Below are 21,458 nucleotides of genomic sequence, written 5' to 3'. Positions count from 1 at the left end.
TTTCGCTGGCCTGGAAGTCAGCTGGGAGTCCGGATCAGTGCAGTTTAGCAACACTGCTTCAGTTCCTCGTGTATTCTTTGGGTAAAGTCACCATTTTCAGGTGTGAATAACGATTTGGAGAAGCAGTCTCAGAATTCTCAGCTTAAGATGCCTTGAAAGGACCAGTTTTCAGAAAGCAAGATGCTGACCAGTGAGGTCCTAAGCTTCTATCGCCATCAAATCCTCTCTTTGAAGCATTTTGGGCTCTCAAAATTTTGCCATACAGGTGTGTCTGTAAAAGGAGCATAACTGCTTGTGTGCAAAAACTACAGTGAGATGTTGGGCTGGGAAAACGTAACGCAGAGATGAGCTACTGGTGGTTCTTCAGCCTGGTTCTGCCACCTCACTTAGAACCAGACTGATGGAAACACAGAGCTCAGAACTGCAAAAGGAAAGACAAGAAGATGGAAGAGAAAGCGAGGCAGCGTGTTGCTCTTGTGATTTGTAGCCATGGTGCAGAGCAAGGTCCAGAACCTTCTCCCTCCTTGCCGGCAGACGAGTTTGTACTGGCAGAGCTTCAAGCTGGTGTCCCCAGTGCACCAGTTAAACCAGTAGTTACCAATTCTTTTGCAAGCCACTCTGGGACTATAGGAATTTTATTCCTTCACAGTGTTGAAGGAAAGGGGTTTTGCTTGCCAAAGGGCTTTCTTATGCTTGGGGATGATTTATGGGCCAAGCTGAGCCACTTGTGGAAAAGGCAAAGCAGCTCTTGGCAGCACCCCCAGAATCCACTGCAGCTGTGGGGTAGTGAAGTCATCGGCATAACAACCACTGCAAACAGAATAACAAAGTCTGTTCTGTTCTCGTTTAAAATAATCTTTCCAGTTCAGCAACCACATTAAAACTTACCTTTCTGCATACAAAAATAATAAAAGGCAGATACTTCTTTGCAATATGGTGTGAATGTCTCACATTTCTGCCTGTCACTCCTGTACCACCTACGCTTTACCTGGGTGTTTTAAATGGAGGAATGAAACCACGTTATGTTGTAATTTGTGCCTGTCCCATGTTTTCACTCCTTTGTTGTTCCTAAGAGTTAAAAATGCAGGAAAAAGTGATGTTTCTTACATTCAAATACAAAATTTGCTTTTACTTTATATCTTGTTTCTAAACTGATTGCAGAATTAATAACTGTCTTTGATTTTTTCTGTCTTTATCTCAGGTTCCTTCAGATCCTCCTGCTTCCAAGAAAACCAAAATAGACGACTCTGCTTCCCAATCTCCAGCTTCTACTGAGAAGGAAAAGCAGTCCAGTTGGTTACGGTCCTTATCCAGTTCATCTAATAAGGTGATTGCTGAGTATTTTGTAATCAAATGAGAGTAAAAATCAGCATGTAACATCCCTCTACTAAAACCAGAAGAGTTAATGTGAGAAAGACCTTGCCCAGGCTTTCTAAATTAATCACATTTCTATCCTTTTCCTAGCAAGCATTGAGCTATGCGGTCCTCCCAATTTCCTTGCCATCTTCCAGTGTTCACTGACCTTGATTGTGATGATGGAGTAAGCAATTCCTCCGTGCCTTTGAGGTACAAGAATCCTGAAACTCAGGAGCCTCATGTGGTCTGTGCAAACCACGGATAAGTTGTTGGCAAAGAAAAAAACGTGGGTTTTCACATTGGTAGAGTTACCTCTTCCAGTGGAACCCGCTAAGCCAGTAGGCCTTAGCCAGTGGGGGAGCAGCTTTAGAGATGAGAGAACATGTACTTAACACAATTATTAGTGCTCTGTTGGGATTAATACTTTTTAAAGATGGTTTGTACTTATTTTTTGTTCTCCTCTTTCCCAGAGTATTGGCTGTGTCCATCCCCGTCAGCGTCTCTCAGCTTTCCGGCCCTGGTCCCCTGCTGTATCAGCAAATGAGAAAGAGCTCTCAACCCATCTTCCTGCATTGATCCGAGACAGGTAAGGGGCTGAGGGAGGAATGGAGCTGGCAACTGTGGAGAGTAATTGGCGAGCAGGTTGCTTTATGTTTGCTGCATTGCATTGTTTGTTAGTCGATTGAGTTTGTTAGTTGATCAGTTCACCAGTATTGGGATAAAAAGTATTTGCAGCTGCAGTGTTTTAGTTAGTTAGCAGAAAGGAAACAAATATTATTATTGGTGTTGTGTGCATTCATTAATTATGTTTGTTAAATAGACTCCCTTAGGTGGAATGTACCATAAAAATCTGAAATGATGGCTATTTCCATGAACTTGAGATAATTTTGGGGAGCAGTTATCAGAAGTTCTCGGGCTGTTTAAAGAAAGAATGAGTTCCTCTCTTGGGGCATTGGTCAGGGAGCAGCCAGCCATTTCCAGGTGACTGCTGAAGCACTGTGCTGGCTGAAGAGGACAGAGGTGTGAGGGCAGCAGCCTGCCCATCGATGGCTCGTGGGCTGGGGGAGCTCATGGCAGCATGTTGGGCAGGAGAGCCTGGAGGAAACTCTGGCTGTGAGCCCTGTCAGAAAGCAAGCTGATGCTGTTAGCTGCATGATTGAACTGCTGCAAGAGTGGGTCACCATCCGTAGCAGGAGGGGCTGCTGGTGTCACAGAAACCATCAGGGCAGTCACACGTTCCCCTGCCAGCCTTTGTAGCTTTCAGTCTGAAAATCCTTGGTGCCAGATTTCTGCCTCAGGGTAGTGGTTTCTTTGGAAAGTTTGATGGAAGTTGCCAGGTGTTGTAGTGATGCTGGGGCAAAGTGTTTTGCTGCTGTGATGAACAAGCTTCTTAGATGGTGTGGGGGTTAATTTAAATAGGGGAAAAAAAAGGGCTACTTGCCTTTAAACAGAATTTTTAAAGTAGGCTGGGAGAGAAGGGCTGAGCAGGTGTAAGAGTAGGCCTTTGGGCACCTGAAGTCTGGGGAAAAAATACCTAAACTTTTAGCAAGTTCCTGAGTTTTAATAGGTAACTGAAGATACTTTGTATTGTACATGCTGAGTTGAAGATGCAAGGCAATCTTTGATACCTTTTCTGCTACATTCTTTCTATTTGATGTTACAGTATAGCTGTTCTTTAACATAGTTATTTTTTAATGTGGTTTAATGTGCACTCAGATGCATTCTGTGTCAAGAAAGTAAAGATGTACAACGATACACTTTTTGTACTGCTGTGGCCTTTGTAGGGAAGCTTACAAAACATTTGTGGATAGACAGAACTAAAGAAATCCAGTTAGGAACATCAATAATGCACAAAGACTGTGGGGAAACAGCATAATTTTTAGACTCTGGGAGAATTTGGTACTCAGAATATATGGGACGTCAAACATGATCCCTCCTGACCTGGATGGGAGTCAGCAGTATAAATCTCCTCCACATTCAAACGAGTACTTAAGAAATATACAGCCAGATTCTTAGCTGGTGTGAATCAGTGGAACTTCACCATCACTCCAGTCAGAGTCTTGCAGTTTCAGTGTAATGCACAGATCGGGAAGCGTTTTAAAGTCAAGAATATGACTCTTTTCTCCTTCCTTTTTCCTCCCCCTCTCAAGCAGTTTTTACTCCTACAAAAGCTTTGAGAATGCTGTGGCCCCCAATGTGGCACTCGCACCTCCTGCCCAACAGAAAGTTGTGAGCAATCCACCCTGTGCCACAGTGGTGTCCCGGAGCAGCGAGGTGCCCAGCAGCACCGCACAGCCACGGAAAAGGAAACATGCTGCAGAGACCCCAGCTGTCCCAGAGCCAGTGGCCACTGTTACTGCCCCTGAAGAGGATAAGGAATCAGAAGCAGAAATTGAAGTAGAAACTAGGGAGGAATGTAAGTGTGTATCATCTGCCTTCATTTTGTTTTATTTGTGCTCTGTTTTCCTCTGGTTAGCCTCCAGGAGTTAGCTCACAACTCACAACTCTGTTGTGTTCCAGTATGATTCTGGAGGCCTGATACATCAGTGGCACATTAAGATACAGTCTTTGGTAATAATGAAAAGTTTGCAATAGTGAAAAATGAGAATGGAATGTAAGTTGAGGGAGTGATCTCCTGGGGCAGGAACAGAGGTGCATCAACAAAAAGTATCTGAACCACAGGGGTCCACAAACCTAGAGATTCTCATTAAACCAGACAGCCTTTAGTTAAAGCAGGTAAGTGTTGTGCAGAGGTGAACATAACGTGTGTATAGTTCACAGCAAAGTCTTTGTGGGGTATGAACACGTAGCCCACAGCAATGCACACACTTCTAAGCATGGAATTTTATGTCAGCCAGAGAGTGCAGTTGTAGTTTCAGAGCTACATCCATGCACCTCAACACATAAGGCAGGGATCAGGAGTTGGAATGCTCTTAGACAGTACTGACATCTTGGGCCCCTCAGTGAAGGATGAAGATACTGTTGTTGCCTTACCACTGTATCCTTTAGAGAATCCTGCTGCTGATCTCAGTATGTTCAGCCCATACCTGCTGCGTACGGTTTTGGCAAAGTAAGAGGTTCTATCCACTGAATCATGTAGATTTGTGATGTAAGACAAAGTCACAATTCAAGCAAATAAGTTGGTCCTCTAAGATACTCAGGTTTGCATTTTCATCACACTTCAGGCATCAAAGTATAAAACAAGTATTTTCTTTCTTCCATTTTTTTATTGATTATTGACTGTCTCCTCTTTAGAAATGGTGCTCAGCATATTTTGAGTTACATTTGTTTTCTACATTTTTTTTTTTATTAATTTTAGATGTTTCTATTTTTCAGTCACCTCCTCCTTATCCTCGCTCTCCTCCCCATCCTTTACTTCATCCAGCTCTGCAAAGGACATGAGCTCACCTGGGATGCAAGCCCCAGTCCCAGTCAACAGTTCATATGAGGTTGCAGCACATTCTGACTCTCACAGCAGTGGGTTGGAAGCTGAGCTGGAGCACCTAAGGCAGGCCCTGGACAGTGGCCTAGATACAAAAGAAGCCAAAGAAAAATTCCTCCATGAAGTTGTTAAAATGAGAGTGAAGCAGGAAGAGAAGCTAAATGCTGCCTTGCAAGCCAAACGCAGCCTACATCAGGTAATGTTGAAGAATAGCTTTCTCTTATCGCTGTCTGCAGATGCTCTTCCAGATAGAAACCATTAAGTTGTCTCATGTTAGAAAGAATTGCCTCATTTTTCCCAAATAGCAACAGCCTTTACTGGAGAACATTTTGTAAATTCAGCTGGGAAACCAAAGTATACAGGAACCATTCTTACTTTTTTTTTAAGCTTGCCACCTGTTTTTGCTTTAGAGTATAAATCCATGGTTACCAAAATCAACATTTTTCTTTTACTGAAAAAAATCTTCTATCCCAGCACAGTTTATTTTATTTTAATTTCACTGAACTAGAAACATCTCTGTCATTTTGGAGCTTTTACTTATAGTTTAAAAGATTTTCAAAAGTTCTGCTATTGCCCAGCTGCTGGAGGAGGGGTTCTTGGGAGACGTTTGCCCAAGCTCTCATGAAGAGAACTGAACTGCAGCTCTCCTCCTTCATCCAGTGGAGAAACTCCTTATTTCTGTAAATCCCAGCTACATCAGGAAGTAGTCAGACAAAGTAGTCAGACAAAAAAAGTTGGAGATAATGTGGCCATTAACAAATCACAGTGGCTGCACAGAATGGTGGGTGAACTTCTATTTTATTTGAGGTAGGGCAGAATTAGGACATAGGAAATGCAAGAGAGCACCAGATTAGAAGCTTTGCCTGTCCTCTTTGAATATTGTTTGTGGATCTGGAACCAAGCTAGAAGTGTAATCCATTAGATAGCTGTGGGGTGTCAGCTGTAAAGCAAGGCCCAGGGGACAGAGCAGTGGTATCTGTACCATGGGTCAAGAGCAGGTGGATGCAGTCTGGCTTTTCTTTGAGGAATGAAACAGAGGACAGCAGCTCAGAGACACAATTTGTGTGCAACATCACTGCTGTATTAAAAACTGGAAAAACAAAACAACTCAGAGTCAAGATTTTCTACTAGCTAGTAAGAGGAAGTGAAAAAGTTAGATTGTAAAGTGTGTAGATAGGATCACAATTAGAGTTGTAATGAAAGTTTACCAACTCAAATTCTTGCAGAGCTTCATTACAGCAGACCTCCCTCTGCTGAATACTTTTATGTGCAGATGGCTTGTTCTGTGCAAGCTGCAGATCAGGTCCTGGAGAAGGGAGACTGAGCACTGTCTTTTCCACAGAGCTGCTTTTTTTGTTCTTCATCACTTTGTGCAAATCAATCACTTCATTCCTTTGCATTTCAGTAAATCTGTTTCATGTTATGCATTTAGAACTAAAAATATTTATAAGTATTTAAGTATATATACTTAAAGCTAACTGCTAAACTTGTTAACTACATACACAGTGTATAGTTAAAGTAAAATAGGGATTATATCAGGTAAGTAAGTGATGAAGCAGCGGAACTGAGCATTGAGGCATTAAATCCAGCACATGGTAGAAGAAGTTATCCTAACCATCCTTTTCCCTTTGGGCAGCTGGGGGTTTCCAGTTCCACATACAGAGCAAATACATCTGCATGCTTCCAGAGGCAGGGCTGAGCTAACAATGGCCTGGATAGGAAGTGAGATTGTCAGAAGAGTGAATTTCCCATGACCCGACTGCAGTGGTACTTAACAGAAACATGCTGCTGTGAGGGTTGTGTCTGACAGGGAGGAAATGCTGCTTCTGGAAAAAAAAAAAAAAAAAAAAAAAAAAAAAAAAAAAAGTTTCTAATTTAACCATTCAGGAGACCGGCCTTTGGTCAGCCATGTTTTTCAAAGCATGCTGAGGGACTCATCTTCTAACAACTTTTTGACAACTTCTGAGAGAGGTGGCAGTTCCCAGAGCAAAGCACAGTTTCCACTCAGTTGAAGGTTTTAGCCTAGGGTTTCCTCCCAAGTGCTGTGACAGAGCAGCCTGCTGGCTGGGGGCGAGGAGACGTAGGGCTGCACACCACTTACCTACAGAAGAACAGAATTCCTCTGAGAAAGAATATTCACAATTTGCTGTTTCTCAGGCTTGCCCAAAGTATTCTTGTGGGGGTTGACAAAATGGATCTGCTTATGAATTTCTTCAGCAAGCAGTAAGATTCCTTGTTCAGCTTTGCTGTACACAACGAACATTCACAAATAGCACATATCACAACGTTGTGCCTCTTTGCTGTCTTCAGTTAAATAAGACATTTGCACTAATTCAGCCTCTGCCCCTCAGTTCTCACACGTTTACTGCTTGTGTGTTGTAGGAGCTGGAGTTCCTAAGAGTGGCAAAGAAGGAGAAACTGAGAGAAGCAACGGAGGCAAAGCGCAACTTAAGGAAAGAGATTGAACGTCTGAGAGCTGAGAATGAGAAGAAAATGAAGGAAGCCAACGAGTCTCGGATACGGCTAAAGAGGGAGCTGGAACAAGCCAGGCAGATCCGGGTTTGCGACAAGGGTTGTGAAGCTGGCAGGCTTCGGGCCAAGTACTCTGCCCAGGTAAGACCTCAACACCGACAGCTGACAGCAGGCAAACCCCACTGATTGTGCACTTCTCAGCACTAGATTGTGTCTGTATTTTCTCAGATGCCAACGGGCCTCATTTTGTCTAATTTGATGAAGTCCAGCTCTTATCTATATAATGCCTATGTCCCCATCGTGTCAATTTACAACCCTGGTCCTAATTTGAGGCCTTACTAACATGCCTGAACTTCAGTTCAGGTGAGGTCTGCCCTGAACTTTGCACATTTGTCCATTAAAAATTACTGTTTACAGGCAACTAAGACAACAAGACTAAGACATTACTTCAGTTCCACTAATACTCTGCTGGCTGTGCCAATGCTTAGAGATCCGTTTCAGTACAGTACACAATAGGCTGTCACTTCAGGATAGTTCCTGGAATGCAGGAACATGCCATTACATGTAAGGTGTATGCTTAAAGCTTTGAATTAAAAATCCTTCCCTAGTCTTTCTGCACCAGATTCTTATGTAAGAAATTGTTTTACTGTTTATTTAAACCAACCAAAGCCCAGCAGTGACCCAAGAGCTCAGGCTGCGCGTCCTTATATCGCCTTGTTGTGTCTTGCTGTTGCAGGACATGTGGGATGCAAGGCAGTTCGCTGATCAACCTCTGAAATAACCCAGCACAGCAGGCTAAGCTGAGTGTAGAAAGGAAATCCAGGAGGCTGCCATGAGAAACAGCACTGAAAAAGCAATCCACTGCATGCCCTGTCTTCCCCTTCCTCCAAAAAAAAGAATCCCAGTTCCCCAGTAATACATTTCCTACAGAAGAGCATGGTCCCATATTCACAACCCACACCTCACATATAGAAAGCCCCTGGCCTTGATAGAGATTTCAGATGACAGCCTTAAGGCCATCTCCTTGCTGCATCATAAATAAGAGGTGTGGGTCAGGAGTTAGCCACAGAAAGTTTCTGGAAAATGGGGCACATTTGCCTAAATTTAAACTGCTACACACAAGAGATATGTACCACTTGCAGCTGCCACACAGCATCATCATACATTCACTTAACTTGCCTACTGTACACACCTGTGTTAATGGTACAGGGAGTTCTTCTAGATCACATTTAACAATAGCTGTGTTTCTGCTGTGCATGCTGGTAGATGCGCACACTTTATGAAGGCATTGCTATGCCCAAAGCACAAGGTACAAATACTTGATGTGGTTACTTTAAAGAAGAAGGAAAAAGGAAAAGAAAAAGCAACAGAAATCAGAAATTTGTCTAACCCAGGCTCTCAATAACGGGAAGGGGAGTGGTTCACTTGTTACCACTGTGAGACACGTCTAACCGGCGACCAGAAGCAGGAAATGATGTGGGCTTCCTCTCTAGCATCACAGGATGTCTCACTGATAAGAGGTGTCCAGACTAAACATAACCAGATTGAGAACTGCTGCTCTGGGCGTTACCTGCAGCTCACTTCCACTTTAGCAGGGAAAAAAAAAAAAGAGAAAAACCAAGGCAACAAGTGCAGATAAGTACAACTCCCCAGACTGAACAGAGCTTTGAAAATCTGCAGGTGTCTCCTTACATTTCCACACGTTTAATAGGAGAGGTTTACAGGTTCCTGTACATGAGGGTACAGCAGCTGGACATTATATAGCTGATACAAAGGATACGTCAAAGTATTTAAGAATTTCTAAGCTAAACTGTCTGTGTAATGCACTTGGATAACTGTAGAATACTGCATGAAAAAAAGTAGGGAAAAAGAGAATTGTTTTCCTTACCTCAACTTTGGTAGTTTCATGTCTGGTTTTTCTTTTCTCTAGATTGAGGACCTACAAGTTAAGCTTCAGCACGCAGAGGCTGACAGGGAGCAGCTCCGAGCTGACCTGATGCATGAGAGGGAGGCTCGAGAACACTTGGAAAAAGTAGTCAAGGAACTTCAGGAACAGCTGTGGCCTAAATCAAGCAGTCAATCCAGCAGTGAAAACACAACGAGCAACATTGAGAATTAAAACACCACGTCGTCTAACACAGACAGAATGACATATATGCACAGTAAGGGAGGATGTGTGGGGTACGTGTGTAAGTGCATGTGTGAGTAGTTGTGTCTTAACACACAGATCTATGAATATGGATTCTTATTAGTTGGAAGGCAAATGTTACTCTTTATAACAGAAGCACTGAATTACGCCTCTTTTGTTTTTTTTCCAATCCATATAGCACAACATCTTACTGTGCCTATAAAACACAAAGTGTTTATAAACAAAATACTTTTAAGTCCACAGCAAATTTTCTACTGGCAAACTCCAAGCAAGCAGCATCGTCCAACTAGAATCAGAGTAAAAGGCAAGCATGGCAGTGTTTTTATGTTGCCCTTCTGCCTGTTGGAACATTTTGGAATTTAAAAACAAACTTTTCTTATAAGCTATTTAAAGTAATTCATTACACAGACTTGGTATTAAAAAATTAACAAGATTTTTTTATAATGAACCTTTAAAAGCAAAACAAAAACCTTCGATGCACAATTTTTATGACTTGTTAAAGGCTTTGGGATTCTTAATGCAGAAGCCCTTTGGTGATGATGCCATTTCATTAGCAGTTTTCCAGCCGTCTAGGAAGCCATCACAGTTTTAATCCTGTCCTGTGGTTGTATGAGAATTTCAGAGTGCTTTTCAAAGTTGATTTTTTCCTTAGAAACAATCACCTTCATTTCCTGTCCTGAACACAAGAAGAAAGGAAGATGCAGGATTGTAAGGGCGTGGGGGAGGGCAGGAAGAGAAGATGGACGCTTCAGAACTATAAACCCAGCCTTACAGACTTCAGTGTTTCAAATCACACCATATTTTCTAACGACATCTTCATTAATCAATGTGTTCAAAAGACTCGCTTCATCCAAGAGCACTTCAGCTTTAGGAAAAGAAAGAAGTAAAGGAAGGAAATGGATGATCTGTTAAGTTGGTTGAGAAATAAAGCAGAAGATGTGTTTTGAAGTCATTCTGAAATCCTCGCGTCAGCTCTCTGGAAAACTCATCTTTGTTGCACCATCTTACCATAGAATTCAGTATTTACCTACTTTTATTCTGAACTGTTTGTCAGGATTTCTGTGCCCAAGGAGAGTGCAACATCGCATTATTGGATACTACAGAAAAGAAGAACGACATTTTTGCTGCTGTGAATAAGCCTACATCTTTTCTAAAAGAAAAACTTCTGTTTTTAAAAATAGAAATTACTTTAATTTTGGGATCCAAGCCGCAGCCCCGGAATAAAAATGCAGCAAACCATCACTTTGTCTTACTATTATTGTTATTGTCGTCGTCGTTAATTTTTTTTAAACTGCACTTTGTCAGAACATTACTCTGCATTTTATTCCATATTTTGAAAGTTTACAAGTTAAGCATTCTCGATTCTACTCTGCAGATGTTAAAATCATCACCACCATTTCCACCACGCGACACCTCGCACCGTCGTTCCCACGTGTGCAGGAGGAGAACTCAGTGGGTACAGAATGCTACCAAACACAAAGTCAGCAGAGCAGCGTGCTGCTGGTTGGGTTTCACAGCTGTGTCTGTCGAGGCTGGGAAGTGCTCAAATAAGTTGGTGCTTTACTGAATGAGAGAGAAGTTATTTTCACCCACACACACTCACCTCTGATACACTCAAGCTCAGTGAAAAGTTGATCTGGGGCTGCAGTTGTGCCTTCCAGCTCATTTTTCCTCTCAGCATCTTCTATAGGCAATGCTGACATTTAAAAAAAAAAAAAAAAAAAACCTTTAAGAATAAAAAGAAAAAAAAAAAATCCTATGCATCATCATACCCAGAAGTTATTCTAAACAAAGAAATGTATTTCCAGTAATCTTTATTTGCTTTTGGACATTAATGCAAACTATGTAAGCTTAAAAATTATTTCCCTGTAGACAGAAAGCGGCTTCCAATCCTAAAATTACAGTATTTACTTACAGTACATTAGAGGGTTTTTTGTTGTTGTTTTTTTGTTGTTGTTTGTTTGTTTTAAACAAGAGCTGTTTGCTTGAAACCATTATAATAACCATTATAGTAACTGTGAGCATTAACAGAGAAGTTCATATATACGTTTTAGGTACAAAAAGAAGAAATATGAAAGGAGTAGAATTACTGGGACAATGTAGAACTGTTGGGAGCAAGAAACAGTGACAGCAAGTAAATGACACAAACCTGTCTGGTTGTGCAGGGCTCAGCCCTGTGCGTGGGATGCTGGAGCCCGAGGCTGGATGCAGAACTCCTCTTCTAAAGTGCAATGCAAAAAGGATTTTGATTATGCTTAGGCAACGTTGTTGGGTTTTTTTAATGTGGGTTTTTTTTTGTTTTGTTTTTTTGCTTCTTTGTATGGTTGTCTTTTTTTTTTTTTTTTTTTTTTTTTTTGCAATTATTAAATCATATGCATGGAATTAAAATCTCTGCCATATGTATATTCATTAATGGGCATTATTACTGTCTTATGTAAAGGGTTTGTTTTGTTATGCAGTATGCATAAAAATGTTCTCAGCCTTATGATTTCCAGATCTGTATTATTCACTGATTTCTTCAAGGGAAACTGAACAATTTTAGCTGTAGTTGATCATTGTGCATTTCAGAAGTCTCCCATTTGCTACGTTTTGCTGCCACGTTAAGAAATTACACATAGAACACATCTGTTCTCACCCCAATATCAGATTCCTGAAATCTGCTTTTTCAGATATTGTTGTTTTCCTCCTGCTGTGACTCACCCACACACGGGCAGCACAGCCCTCTCCTTTCCTTTTCCTTCCAGGAGCAGCGCCCACTGACCTGTAGCACATGGCACTATTTATTTCGTGTGTCTCAGGAAGGATAGTGATTCACTGCCACAACTTCTGTGCATATGATGCTTTTACCCTCCAACATCAATGAATTCTGCTTTTTTTTTTTTCCCTCCCCCCCCAAAGAAAAAAAATTAATAAGAAACATTTTTCTTAGCTGTCAAACCACCATCATCATCTTTGTTTCTCACATAGATCAGATGAGATTTGCAAGAAATCTTTCTAAAACGAATTACATTATGAATTATGTACTATTGTTAGAAAAGCACGGCTTCTTCTTTTGCCATGTATTATAATGAAGTGTAATACATGACTAAATCACAGCATTTGAAGTTAAGACTCATTAGCGTTTGATTCTAGGGAATGGAAACATCCTAGTAAAAAATGTCTGTAAAATCAGGTTTACAAATCAGTGTGATTGAATAAGGTGCACAAAGGCTGACAGCAACCCCTTTCCACCAGCAGTTAATTGACAGGGGAGTTTTTACAGGATAGGAATTGTAAATCATTGTGTGTCTTTCCTAAGTACACTTTTACAATAAAACCTTGATACATTCTGCAGAAATAATTATTTTTTAATTCAGAATTCCTGTGTATGTAATTTATTTTTACAATAATTCTGTCAGTATAAAGCCATAGAGACACTTCCTAGAAAACGTCTCTCCAAGTGGTGGGAACCTTCAGGGGAAGCAGTGGTGGAGGTGTTGAGGTGAGGGGGTTCTGTGTGTAATTTCTGTGTCTGCTGCCCTGCAGTGGGGCAGCTCTCACTCACTGCTCAGCCCGCAGGTGTAGGAATTGTAAAGGCCATCTTCTCACTTCATCTGCTCTTTAGTTTCCTTTACGAAGTTAAAAGGGAGAAGAGGTGTTTCACACAGGCTGTTGACTCTCCCTGTAATTAAAAATATATTACTTGTATATTCAGTTTAATCACTCATTGTTTCTATTACTGAAAGAAGACTTAACGAAGGGAAAAAAAAAAAAAACCAACAGCAATAACATTCATATCTTTGGAGCAGCTAATAGTATAACATAATATTCTGCTTTTCAAACAGAACTAGCCAATGTAAAAAAAACTTAACAGTAAATTCAACATGTAAATACTTTTTTTCATTTTACACTGTTGTATTATAAGTGTATATGGTGTTTACTTTTTCAAAACTCTTTCTTACCTGGTAGCTGTCTTGTTTTATGAGTTGTGTTTTTAACTAAGAAGAACCTTTGCTGTCTGTTAGGAAAAACAAAACAAAAAAAAAATCTTTTTGCAAGTTTCAATGTGGGTTAACCTCTCTCCATCATTTGCATTTTATTTGTCCATGTTTTCACTGTAAAGTTGGTATTTTATTACCAAAAGGTTGATTTTTCTTTCTGTTCTGCCCTCTCCTCAGAATCAGCCCAGATGTTTTAAGAGTTTTTTGTTGGTTTGGTTTTTTTTTGTTTCTTATTGGGTTTTTTTTCTTTCTTTTTTTTTTTTTTTAATGAAAGAAATCACAGAAATGACATTTTTTCAATTGAAGAAAAATAAATCTATACATTTATAATAGCCAATAGCATTTCAGCACATTTTTGTTATCCTGGTCTCTCCTATGCTGCTGCTAATGACAATATTATGACTTACTCTACTATTCTAGAACTATTTTTATGTAAGTAATGTATGCTTTCTTGTTTATAAATGCCTGATTTAAAAAAAAAATAAGAAAAAAGCTTGGCATATTTATCTATTTCGCTGTGTACCTTGATAGTCCTTTTCCACCCCCTTTTCCACATCCCCTCCCCTCGAAGCAGATAATATTGTAAAATAAAGGACTTTATGAGATTATGTATGAAAATAGCTATGCTTATATACCACAGTGACTGAATGTACAGTGTATAGACGCATTACCTAAAATAAAATTGTTTGTCCAGAAAAAAATAAATAGATATGCAATGGTTTTTGAGTTTTCTCTGCTTGCAGCTGGGCCCTCATTGTTCAGGACAGGCAGATGTCAGAGATGTGAGAGGTGTCTGGAAAGGTGTGAGGGATCTCTGTGAGAAGTCAGGACTTACCAAAGCAGTTTAATTTAAACACTACAACAGACAGAAACTCTGCTATGCGAATGCACACACACAACTTCTTTAGATTGTCATTTCCCTTGTGTTAATTCCCAGGTGACACATATTTACCTAGAGCAGCAGCAGCAGAGGTAACAGCAACAGCACCAAACACTGCCTGGCCTGGGCACCAGTGCCAGCCGTGCTTCCTTTCCTTGAGCCTCTCAGACCCAGATTAAACAGTTCCTGGGCAGCAGCAGCTAACAGAACACCAGACTCACCTGGAGACCTGCAGGCTGGAGATGTGCTCTGCCTTGTGGTTATGGAGCAGAGGTGGAAGAGGTGAGGGCTGAGCACGAGCTCTGCTTCCTCAGCAGGTTCCCTGTGGGGCTGCTTGGATCAATCTGTTGTAGCCGTGGAGAAACAAACACAAAGCTCGTGACTAACATGGGCCAGATGTCTTCACATGGCATGAGCCACCTCACAAACCTGATGACAGGACAATTTATTATTATGTGCTAATAATACTATATGTATATTTATTGCATGCACGCATGTAGATCTAGACGAGTCATATTCTGTAAAACAGCAAACTTTTTTAGCCTGCAAGCCAATTTCTTATGTTCCAGTTTTGAGATCATGCAATGTAGCCATGCATTCATCTGCTACACACCCACACACCCTAAAAAAAAAAAAAAAAAAAAAAAAAAAAAAACACACAAAACCCCTTCTGCCTATGGGTGGAAGTGGCTTTAAATTGTCATAGATGCTGGAGGGAAGCTCGGATTTCCTGCCATGGTTTATCTTTTTTAGAATCCAAAAAAAAAAAAAAAGGCTGACTGCTTTAAATGCTCTCAGGCCCACAAGCAACCTGAGGCTGCATGGTAAGCAGAGCACCAGCCAGCCCTGCCACGAGGCTCTGAGGCACCACTTAAACACACTCATTCTCAGGTCTGCACGTGGCAATACTGATAGAAGAAAGGAATTTAATTAGAAGTGATGCGTACCTCTTCACGGGAAAATCCTAACAGTGGATTAAGTACATTTCCTTTGAAGAAGGAGACGTGTAAGCACGTAAAAGTTTGTACCAGGTCAAAGAAAAAGAAATACAAGAGGGGAAAAATGCAAAAAGCAGGAGATGGAAACATATGTTAAAGTAATTCTCTCATGGTTTTCTGAGAAATGGCTGCAGAATTTCCACAGCTCTGGTACATTTCTTAATGTGCCCTTGTAAAACAGTGGAAAAGCCAGAGTGTGATCAAAGGAAGCTTAAAAAAAAAAAAAAAAATTGTACTTCTTATTTCTGACTCATCCGGCCTTGTTTTCTAAGGTGTTGGTTTATTTCCTGTTTCTACCACCTGGACACTAGCAGTGGGCACAACCAGCAGTCACACTCCCAGCTCAACTTCTCAACAGGACACAGAAGAATTCCTTCCTTTAGGAATGAGGTTGAGGACTGTCACCCTATTTACCATTGTATTGCAAATCAGTAAATTAACTCAGACACAGATTGAAAGGATCCTACTATACTGATAAAGAACAGTGTAGTAATAATTCAAAATTATTACGCAAGAAGAGAAGGACAAGACAGAGTACCTTCCAGAGCAGGAAGCTTCAAGCTCACCCACCGCCCAGCACTGAAACAGAACTGTTGTGATGCAGTCCTGGGTTAGTGCCAGGTTCCCAGCTCAGATAAGGACACTGAACTTCAGATAGTTTTCAAATAAATCTGGGAGTAAATGGTGTTTGTTTCGTTTTCTGAAGTTAGCTGAGGCTAACTTGGAAGTCAGGCCTGGCCGCACATACGGTAGCCTCATGTCTGCATCCAGCTCCCCAGTGCTATTGGACACTGTCCTTATTCTTGGACTATCCCTACGCAGCTATCCCAAATTTATCTGGCTGCTCTGCACTCCAGGAGCTTTCATTGCACTGACCTACACTGCAGGCACAAACACATGGAGCAGACCCCTGCAGATCGTTCGCCTCCTCCGCCGTTCTGAGCTCACATCCTTTGGAGGGAGAGTGAATACATGGGTGCTGCAATAGAAGACCATAGAGACACGGGTCAATCTTGGCAAAACCCAAAATAATACACACAATTACTATCTTTTTTTTTTTTTTTTTTTTTTAAATACTAGCTTGCTTACATACAGAAACAAAAATGATTAAGAGAAATCCATAGCTGCTGATTTGCCAGCTGTAACAAGGATGCCAGTTTAATGTCACATCGTAAATGAGGTGTTCAGAAGAGGTTTGTGAGTCGAGACAGACAGCTGAGGCCACACTGAGAAGAAGTGCATTTTCCAACACCATTTAGTTAGGTGCCTGTCAGTTCCTTAGCAGGCAGCAAGAAATGGAGGTGTCCAGGATACTCACTCGCCCATGCAAAGCTTTGCTTTCTCTCCATTTCCTCACCTTTCCTGGACTTCTGTAGTCTTTTCCTTTGGCAACGTGCCTCTGCCCACACAGCTGCGATTCAAGAGGTAGTGAGGATAGTTTCATCAGTGTCTCACTCGAAATATCCACTTGCACACAGTAAGCAGAGCAAGGAGACTGCTCTCTAAAATACAGGGCAAAGTCACACGTTCCTAAAGCCACCAATTCCAAACGTGGTACCCGTATTCGACGAAAGCACTTGGATTGAGGGCAAATGGTAAAAATGGCCACGAAATATCAAAACCAGAATTAAACAAGAGCTCAACACCGTGTCTCGGTCCTTTCCAACCCCTTATTTATACCTAACAGATGGAGCAAAGGGAAAACAGCGCACACAGAGGGCAGAGGTTTGATAGGAATTTGGGGCAGAAATGAAGACAGCTCTTGTTGCTGCCCATGGTGTCCAAACCATACTTTTTATGTGCTCCCATGTTCATCTGCTGAAAAGATATTAAAGAAATACATCTTGGCACATCTGCAAGGAAGGGATAAAACTTGCAGAAGATGATAGGAACTAGGGAAGCAGTAAAAACCCAGGAGTGTCACAGTTAATGATGATATGTGAGTAATCCAGTTATAAAGGCACTGTCAGTGGGAAGAGAGCACAAATATAATAAAACCCAGCTGTGTGACGTACACTCCAGTGGAATTTTTATTAGATGGCTTATGTGCACTTTAAGTATACCTGACTGCAATGCAAATTCTCACAGACTTGTGCTGGGGAGGAAAAAAAGCTTCCACAGATCTCTGTGCTGTACTGATTGAGTTGAATTGTTCCGTACAGTATCCGTGGGTTTTCTTGGCTCATCTTCTTGGATTTACTTTTGTATTTGTTGTCTGCTGAGTCAGCTCCTTAATCTGGAAGCTTGAGAATTTCATGCTCCTAAATAATTCCCCAAAGCCTATTCTGGCCTGGTAGCTCAGTCCTCTGGCCTTTCCATCACTTATCATTAATAACTACTCTTGTCTCTCCCATTTGTATGAGCTACAACAACCACCACCACCACACGGGCAGGACAAGAAGAAACCACAGAAAAAGTACTGAACCTACAAAGACCAAAGGAAAATCAGGGTTACTGCTGCAAAGGTCAGATTTGCAAACAAACAAACAAAATCTGCACACTTCTGTAAACATCTGCTGCATTAACCTGGCAGGTGGCTGAGCTCCACGCAGTTGTTCATTCACTTCCCCCCTTCCCAGTGGGACGGGGGGAAAGAATGATTAAAAAAAATAAACAAATAAAAGTAGAACTCGTGGGTTGAGATAAAATACTTACTAAGATAAAAGAGAAAGAAAACAGCTAGGACTATAGAGATAGATGGATGTGAACACGTGTAACAAGTGATGCACAAGCACTTGCTCACCATCCCACAACTGATGCCCAGCTATCCCCGAGCAGAGATGAAGTCCCACTCCCTCCAAAGCTCCTTCCACATGTCAAACACCATGGAACATCCCTTGGGCCACTTTCAGTCAGCCATCTTAATCCTGCACCCTCCCAGGCCCTCGGGCTAAAAAGCAACTAAAAAATCCCACCATCTGTAGTGTGCCCCTGCTCATGAACTCCAGACTTGATGACTTTCCATCGCTCTCAGTCCTGGATTACATTCTACGTACCATGAGTGCACTGCCAAAACGTTCAATAAACAGATCATTTTTAAGCAATAGTTTCATTGCATGCTTAGAAACAGAACTAGTTATTGTACCTCTGCTTGCATCATCATAGTTGCCTTCTCTACACTCCATTAGAACAGAACTGGAATGGTATGCTGTGACCTCAAGAAGACACGAGGTTCACATCTGGAAGCGGTGCCATGAGGTTAAACGTTCTGTATGTTAAGTTCTGGACTCCTTCTGCACATAGAAGTGCTGCTGATGTTAGGAGGCATGGATGGAATTGCAGGTAAGTGAAAGTGTCCATCCCTCACCTGCCTTGCCCACGATCGAGCTCGCTATAAACAGATTCTTTAAGTTCTGACTCTCACAGTGTATAAAGCTGGGATCCCACGCTGCTTAATTCAATTTGGCAGATAACATTGGTGAAAGGCATTGATTTCTTCCCCCACTGCCTCTTTCTCTTCCATCAATTTTCCCAGATAAGAGGCCTGTGGCTCAGACCCTGCTGGTGACGGATGCCTTGTAATTGCTTTGAATGGATTATCACCAGACATCTAGCAGGCATTTACAGTGCTGCAGCTGTAATCAGAAACAGTCTCACCCAGTAGAAGGGCTCTGAGGAACAGACAGCTGTTCCTATTGCCTCTGCTTTGTCTCTCTGCTCTTACATCAAGCCTAACTTCCTTTATTTACATTTTTATTACAGTAATATCTAGGATGTCCAATTGAAACCAGCGTCCAGACAGGCTAAGTGCTATTTAAGTCCAAAGAACCTTTCTCTGCATCTGACAATGTACAGAATGGCTTCAGCTACAAGACAACTGTCCTTCCATTTTTCTGGATCAACAAAGTTTTCTGCCCTGCACAACTGAGTATGAAAAATATAAGGAGGAATCTCATAACGTATATCCATTTGTTCCAAAATGAAACCTCACATGCTCAGAAAAAGGCATTCATCCTGCACCAGGAATATGCCAATGAAGCCTAGCAAAGATGTGGCCTTCCTCAGAGGTGAGGCTGTACGAAAGGCTCCCACCCCTTCCCCTTTCCTTTAGCAAACTGATCACACTTAGCAGGACAAAACCAACGTCATCCCAGCTCACCTTCTGCTTTCTGTTGCTGTTTGGGAGCTATCATTCTCTAGGGTTCCTTCCACCAACACTGGTTCTACACTAAGGGCTCCTGTGCTACCTAAAAGAAGCTGTGTGTTTTCCTCCTCAAACTAACAGGACTTAGATGTCCACATTCCCTTTCTCGAGCTGCTTTTTAATCACTGCTTACACCACACTGTCAGCCCTGGTTTCAATTCAGTCATTCATGCAGGATCGTAGTTTAGTCAGCCTATTGAGGACATTTACATAGAAATGGCATCTTGATAGGAAAGACTTTCATGTTAAGTACAAACAGTACAAGCTTCACACTCCCAGTCCTTAATTCTAACCAAAAATCAATGCTACTCTGAAACAAGATTCATCTAACACGATGTTCCAGCTGAAAGCTCCCTCTTCTATCTTTGAGAACACCACGAAATCTTTCTTGGAGCAAATTAAGAGTTACTGTCAGTCTGCTACTGGCATCATCAGTGAGAATCCTTCCCTGCATGCTGCACACCTACGTGTCTCACAAAGCACTGATGGGCCCCATTTTAAGTGATATGATTTCCCAGAACTCCAGTGAATGCCTCCTCATAATCTTTCACACTGGCTTCTTACATGTACAGAAGTTGACTAATATATATATATGTATGTATGTATGTAAAAAGAGCTTTTTAAAAAAGCATCATGAGACACAACAAGAAAGGAATATCCTTCACAGTTTTTTGCACCTTAAAAAGCAGAGCGAAGGCAGGGGAAGAGGGGACAGTGGATTTGCTAGCTCACTTGTACACACGGGCTGTGGGGCTTGTGGAGCTGGGAGATAAAGTGCTTTGCAGGTCACTGGCTCCTAAACACCGTGTTATCTCTGTGTAACATACACCTTGTTGTGTCTCACCGCTTAATTACAGCTGATATGCAGGCAGTAATATTGCTTATCATTAGCTGGAGGATGACAATTACCTTTTAAGATTAAACTATTTTCTTTTTTTCTTCAGCCAAGTCTCTGTATGACACTTCCTTAGCCCAAGAAAAGATTTGCACAAGCAGAACAAATCCATGTACTAATTGGCTATGTGCTCCTCATAATGATGTATAATTTAGGAAGCATGCATTACGAACATCACCAACAGTACTCAACACTGCACAGAGCCTGTATGTGAACCCAGAGGGTCAGCTAGTTAGCTACAATTGCCCAAAAAAACTCAGACAGCAATAAAGGCAACGAAGTGCTGTGATCTTCTACAAAAAAAAAAAAAAAAGCTCCAACCTGGTGACTGCCAGTGGCTGTCACAAAGCTGTCCTTCCCATCACCTTTCAATGCACTTTCCATGCCAGCAGCTTTGCCCTCTCTTCTTCATTCAACCCTGCATCCTAACAAGGCTTGGAAGTGTTTTAGATGACATCTGACCTATAGGCAGAGCAGCAGTTGCATGCATCCATCCTCTTCCTCCTGCATTATAACGCACTGCACAAATCTGGGACTTCAGCAGGACACTGAGGCAGATTTAGTTTGAAAACAGCGTTCCATACATCTAATGTGTTTTTTTTGTTTTGTTTTGTTTTTGCTTTATCCGGGCTTTTGTTTCAGAAATGGACATAGTTCAGAGATGGGGAAGTAGCTTGAGAGAGTGGGCTGTAAAAGAATCAGCTAAAAGTGGTGAGTCTGCTCCAGCTGAACTGTCATTAACTAGTTACACCTTTCCCAAGAAACAGAGAAGTGTTACTGCACATGAACTACACTCAAAAATTGCTCATAAATACTCTGCACTAAAATCCACAAGGGCCTGAAAGGAGATTTAACTACTGATTGCTACAATAAAACTTAAAGACTGAATAAGAACTGTTTCTATACCCCTACTAATCATTTATGAGAATCCCTCAGAGCAAAGCCTTTAGCTCCCGAGCAGAAGTGCCATAACATACAGTTGTGATGACTCAGTGTCAGAGGTCAATGGTTTAAATCTCCTGTCCTGTAGTTTGTCAACTCCTGTTTATCCTATCCAGCACAGCACAAGGCTACAGCATATAAATCTTCCAAAAACGTGTTTTGATCTTTCACCTACAGTAGATTAAAAATAGCCCAGAGCG

At 41.5% G+C, this 21,458-nt stretch overlaps 1 protein-coding gene and 1 long non-coding RNA gene across 6 annotated transcripts in view; one reads left to right on the top strand and one right to left on the bottom strand.

The window, feature by feature from the left end:
• The window catches only part of SKI (SKI proto-oncogene), a 97,152-nt gene extending 83,048 nt beyond the window's left edge, over positions 1-14,104 (top strand). For 2 of the 4 annotated variants that reach the window (XM_085242648.1, XM_085242650.1), the window contains 6 exons: positions 1,202-1,327; positions 1,827-1,942; positions 3,507-3,772; positions 4,693-4,994; positions 7,181-7,411; positions 9,201-14,104. In XM_085242648.1, the coding sequence (XP_085098774.1) occupies positions 1,202-1,327; positions 1,827-1,942; positions 3,507-3,772; positions 4,693-4,994; positions 7,181-7,411; positions 9,201-9,389 (1,230 nt within the window). In that variant the 3' untranslated portion in view covers positions 9,390-14,104. The remainder of the gene's footprint in view (positions 1-1,201; positions 1,328-1,826; positions 1,943-3,506; positions 3,773-4,692; positions 4,995-7,180; positions 7,412-9,200) is intronic. The other 2 variants (XM_085242649.1, XM_085242651.1) reach the window with 1 other exon arrangement.
• The window catches only part of LOC104914155 (uncharacterized), a 110,519-nt gene continuing 100,804 nt past the window's right edge, over positions 11,744-21,458 (bottom strand). For both annotated transcript variants that reach the window (XR_014887935.1, XR_014887936.1), the window contains 3 exons: positions 16,154-16,256; positions 14,501-14,708; positions 11,744-13,416 (listed from right to left, as the gene is read on the bottom strand). This is a non-coding gene — a long non-coding RNA (uncharacterized LOC104914155). The remainder of the gene's footprint in view (positions 13,417-14,500; positions 14,709-16,153; positions 16,257-21,458) is intronic.

This window comes from Meleagris gallopavo, chromosome 23, assembly GCF_905368555.1.
Source record: "Meleagris gallopavo chromosome 23, MGAL_WU_HG_1.1, whole genome shotgun sequence".
Classification (NCBI taxonomy): domain Eukaryota; kingdom Metazoa; phylum Chordata; class Aves; order Galliformes; family Phasianidae; genus Meleagris; species Meleagris gallopavo.
Note: the sequence above shows the minus strand (reverse complement) of the source record. Positions and strands in the feature narration are given on the sequence as shown.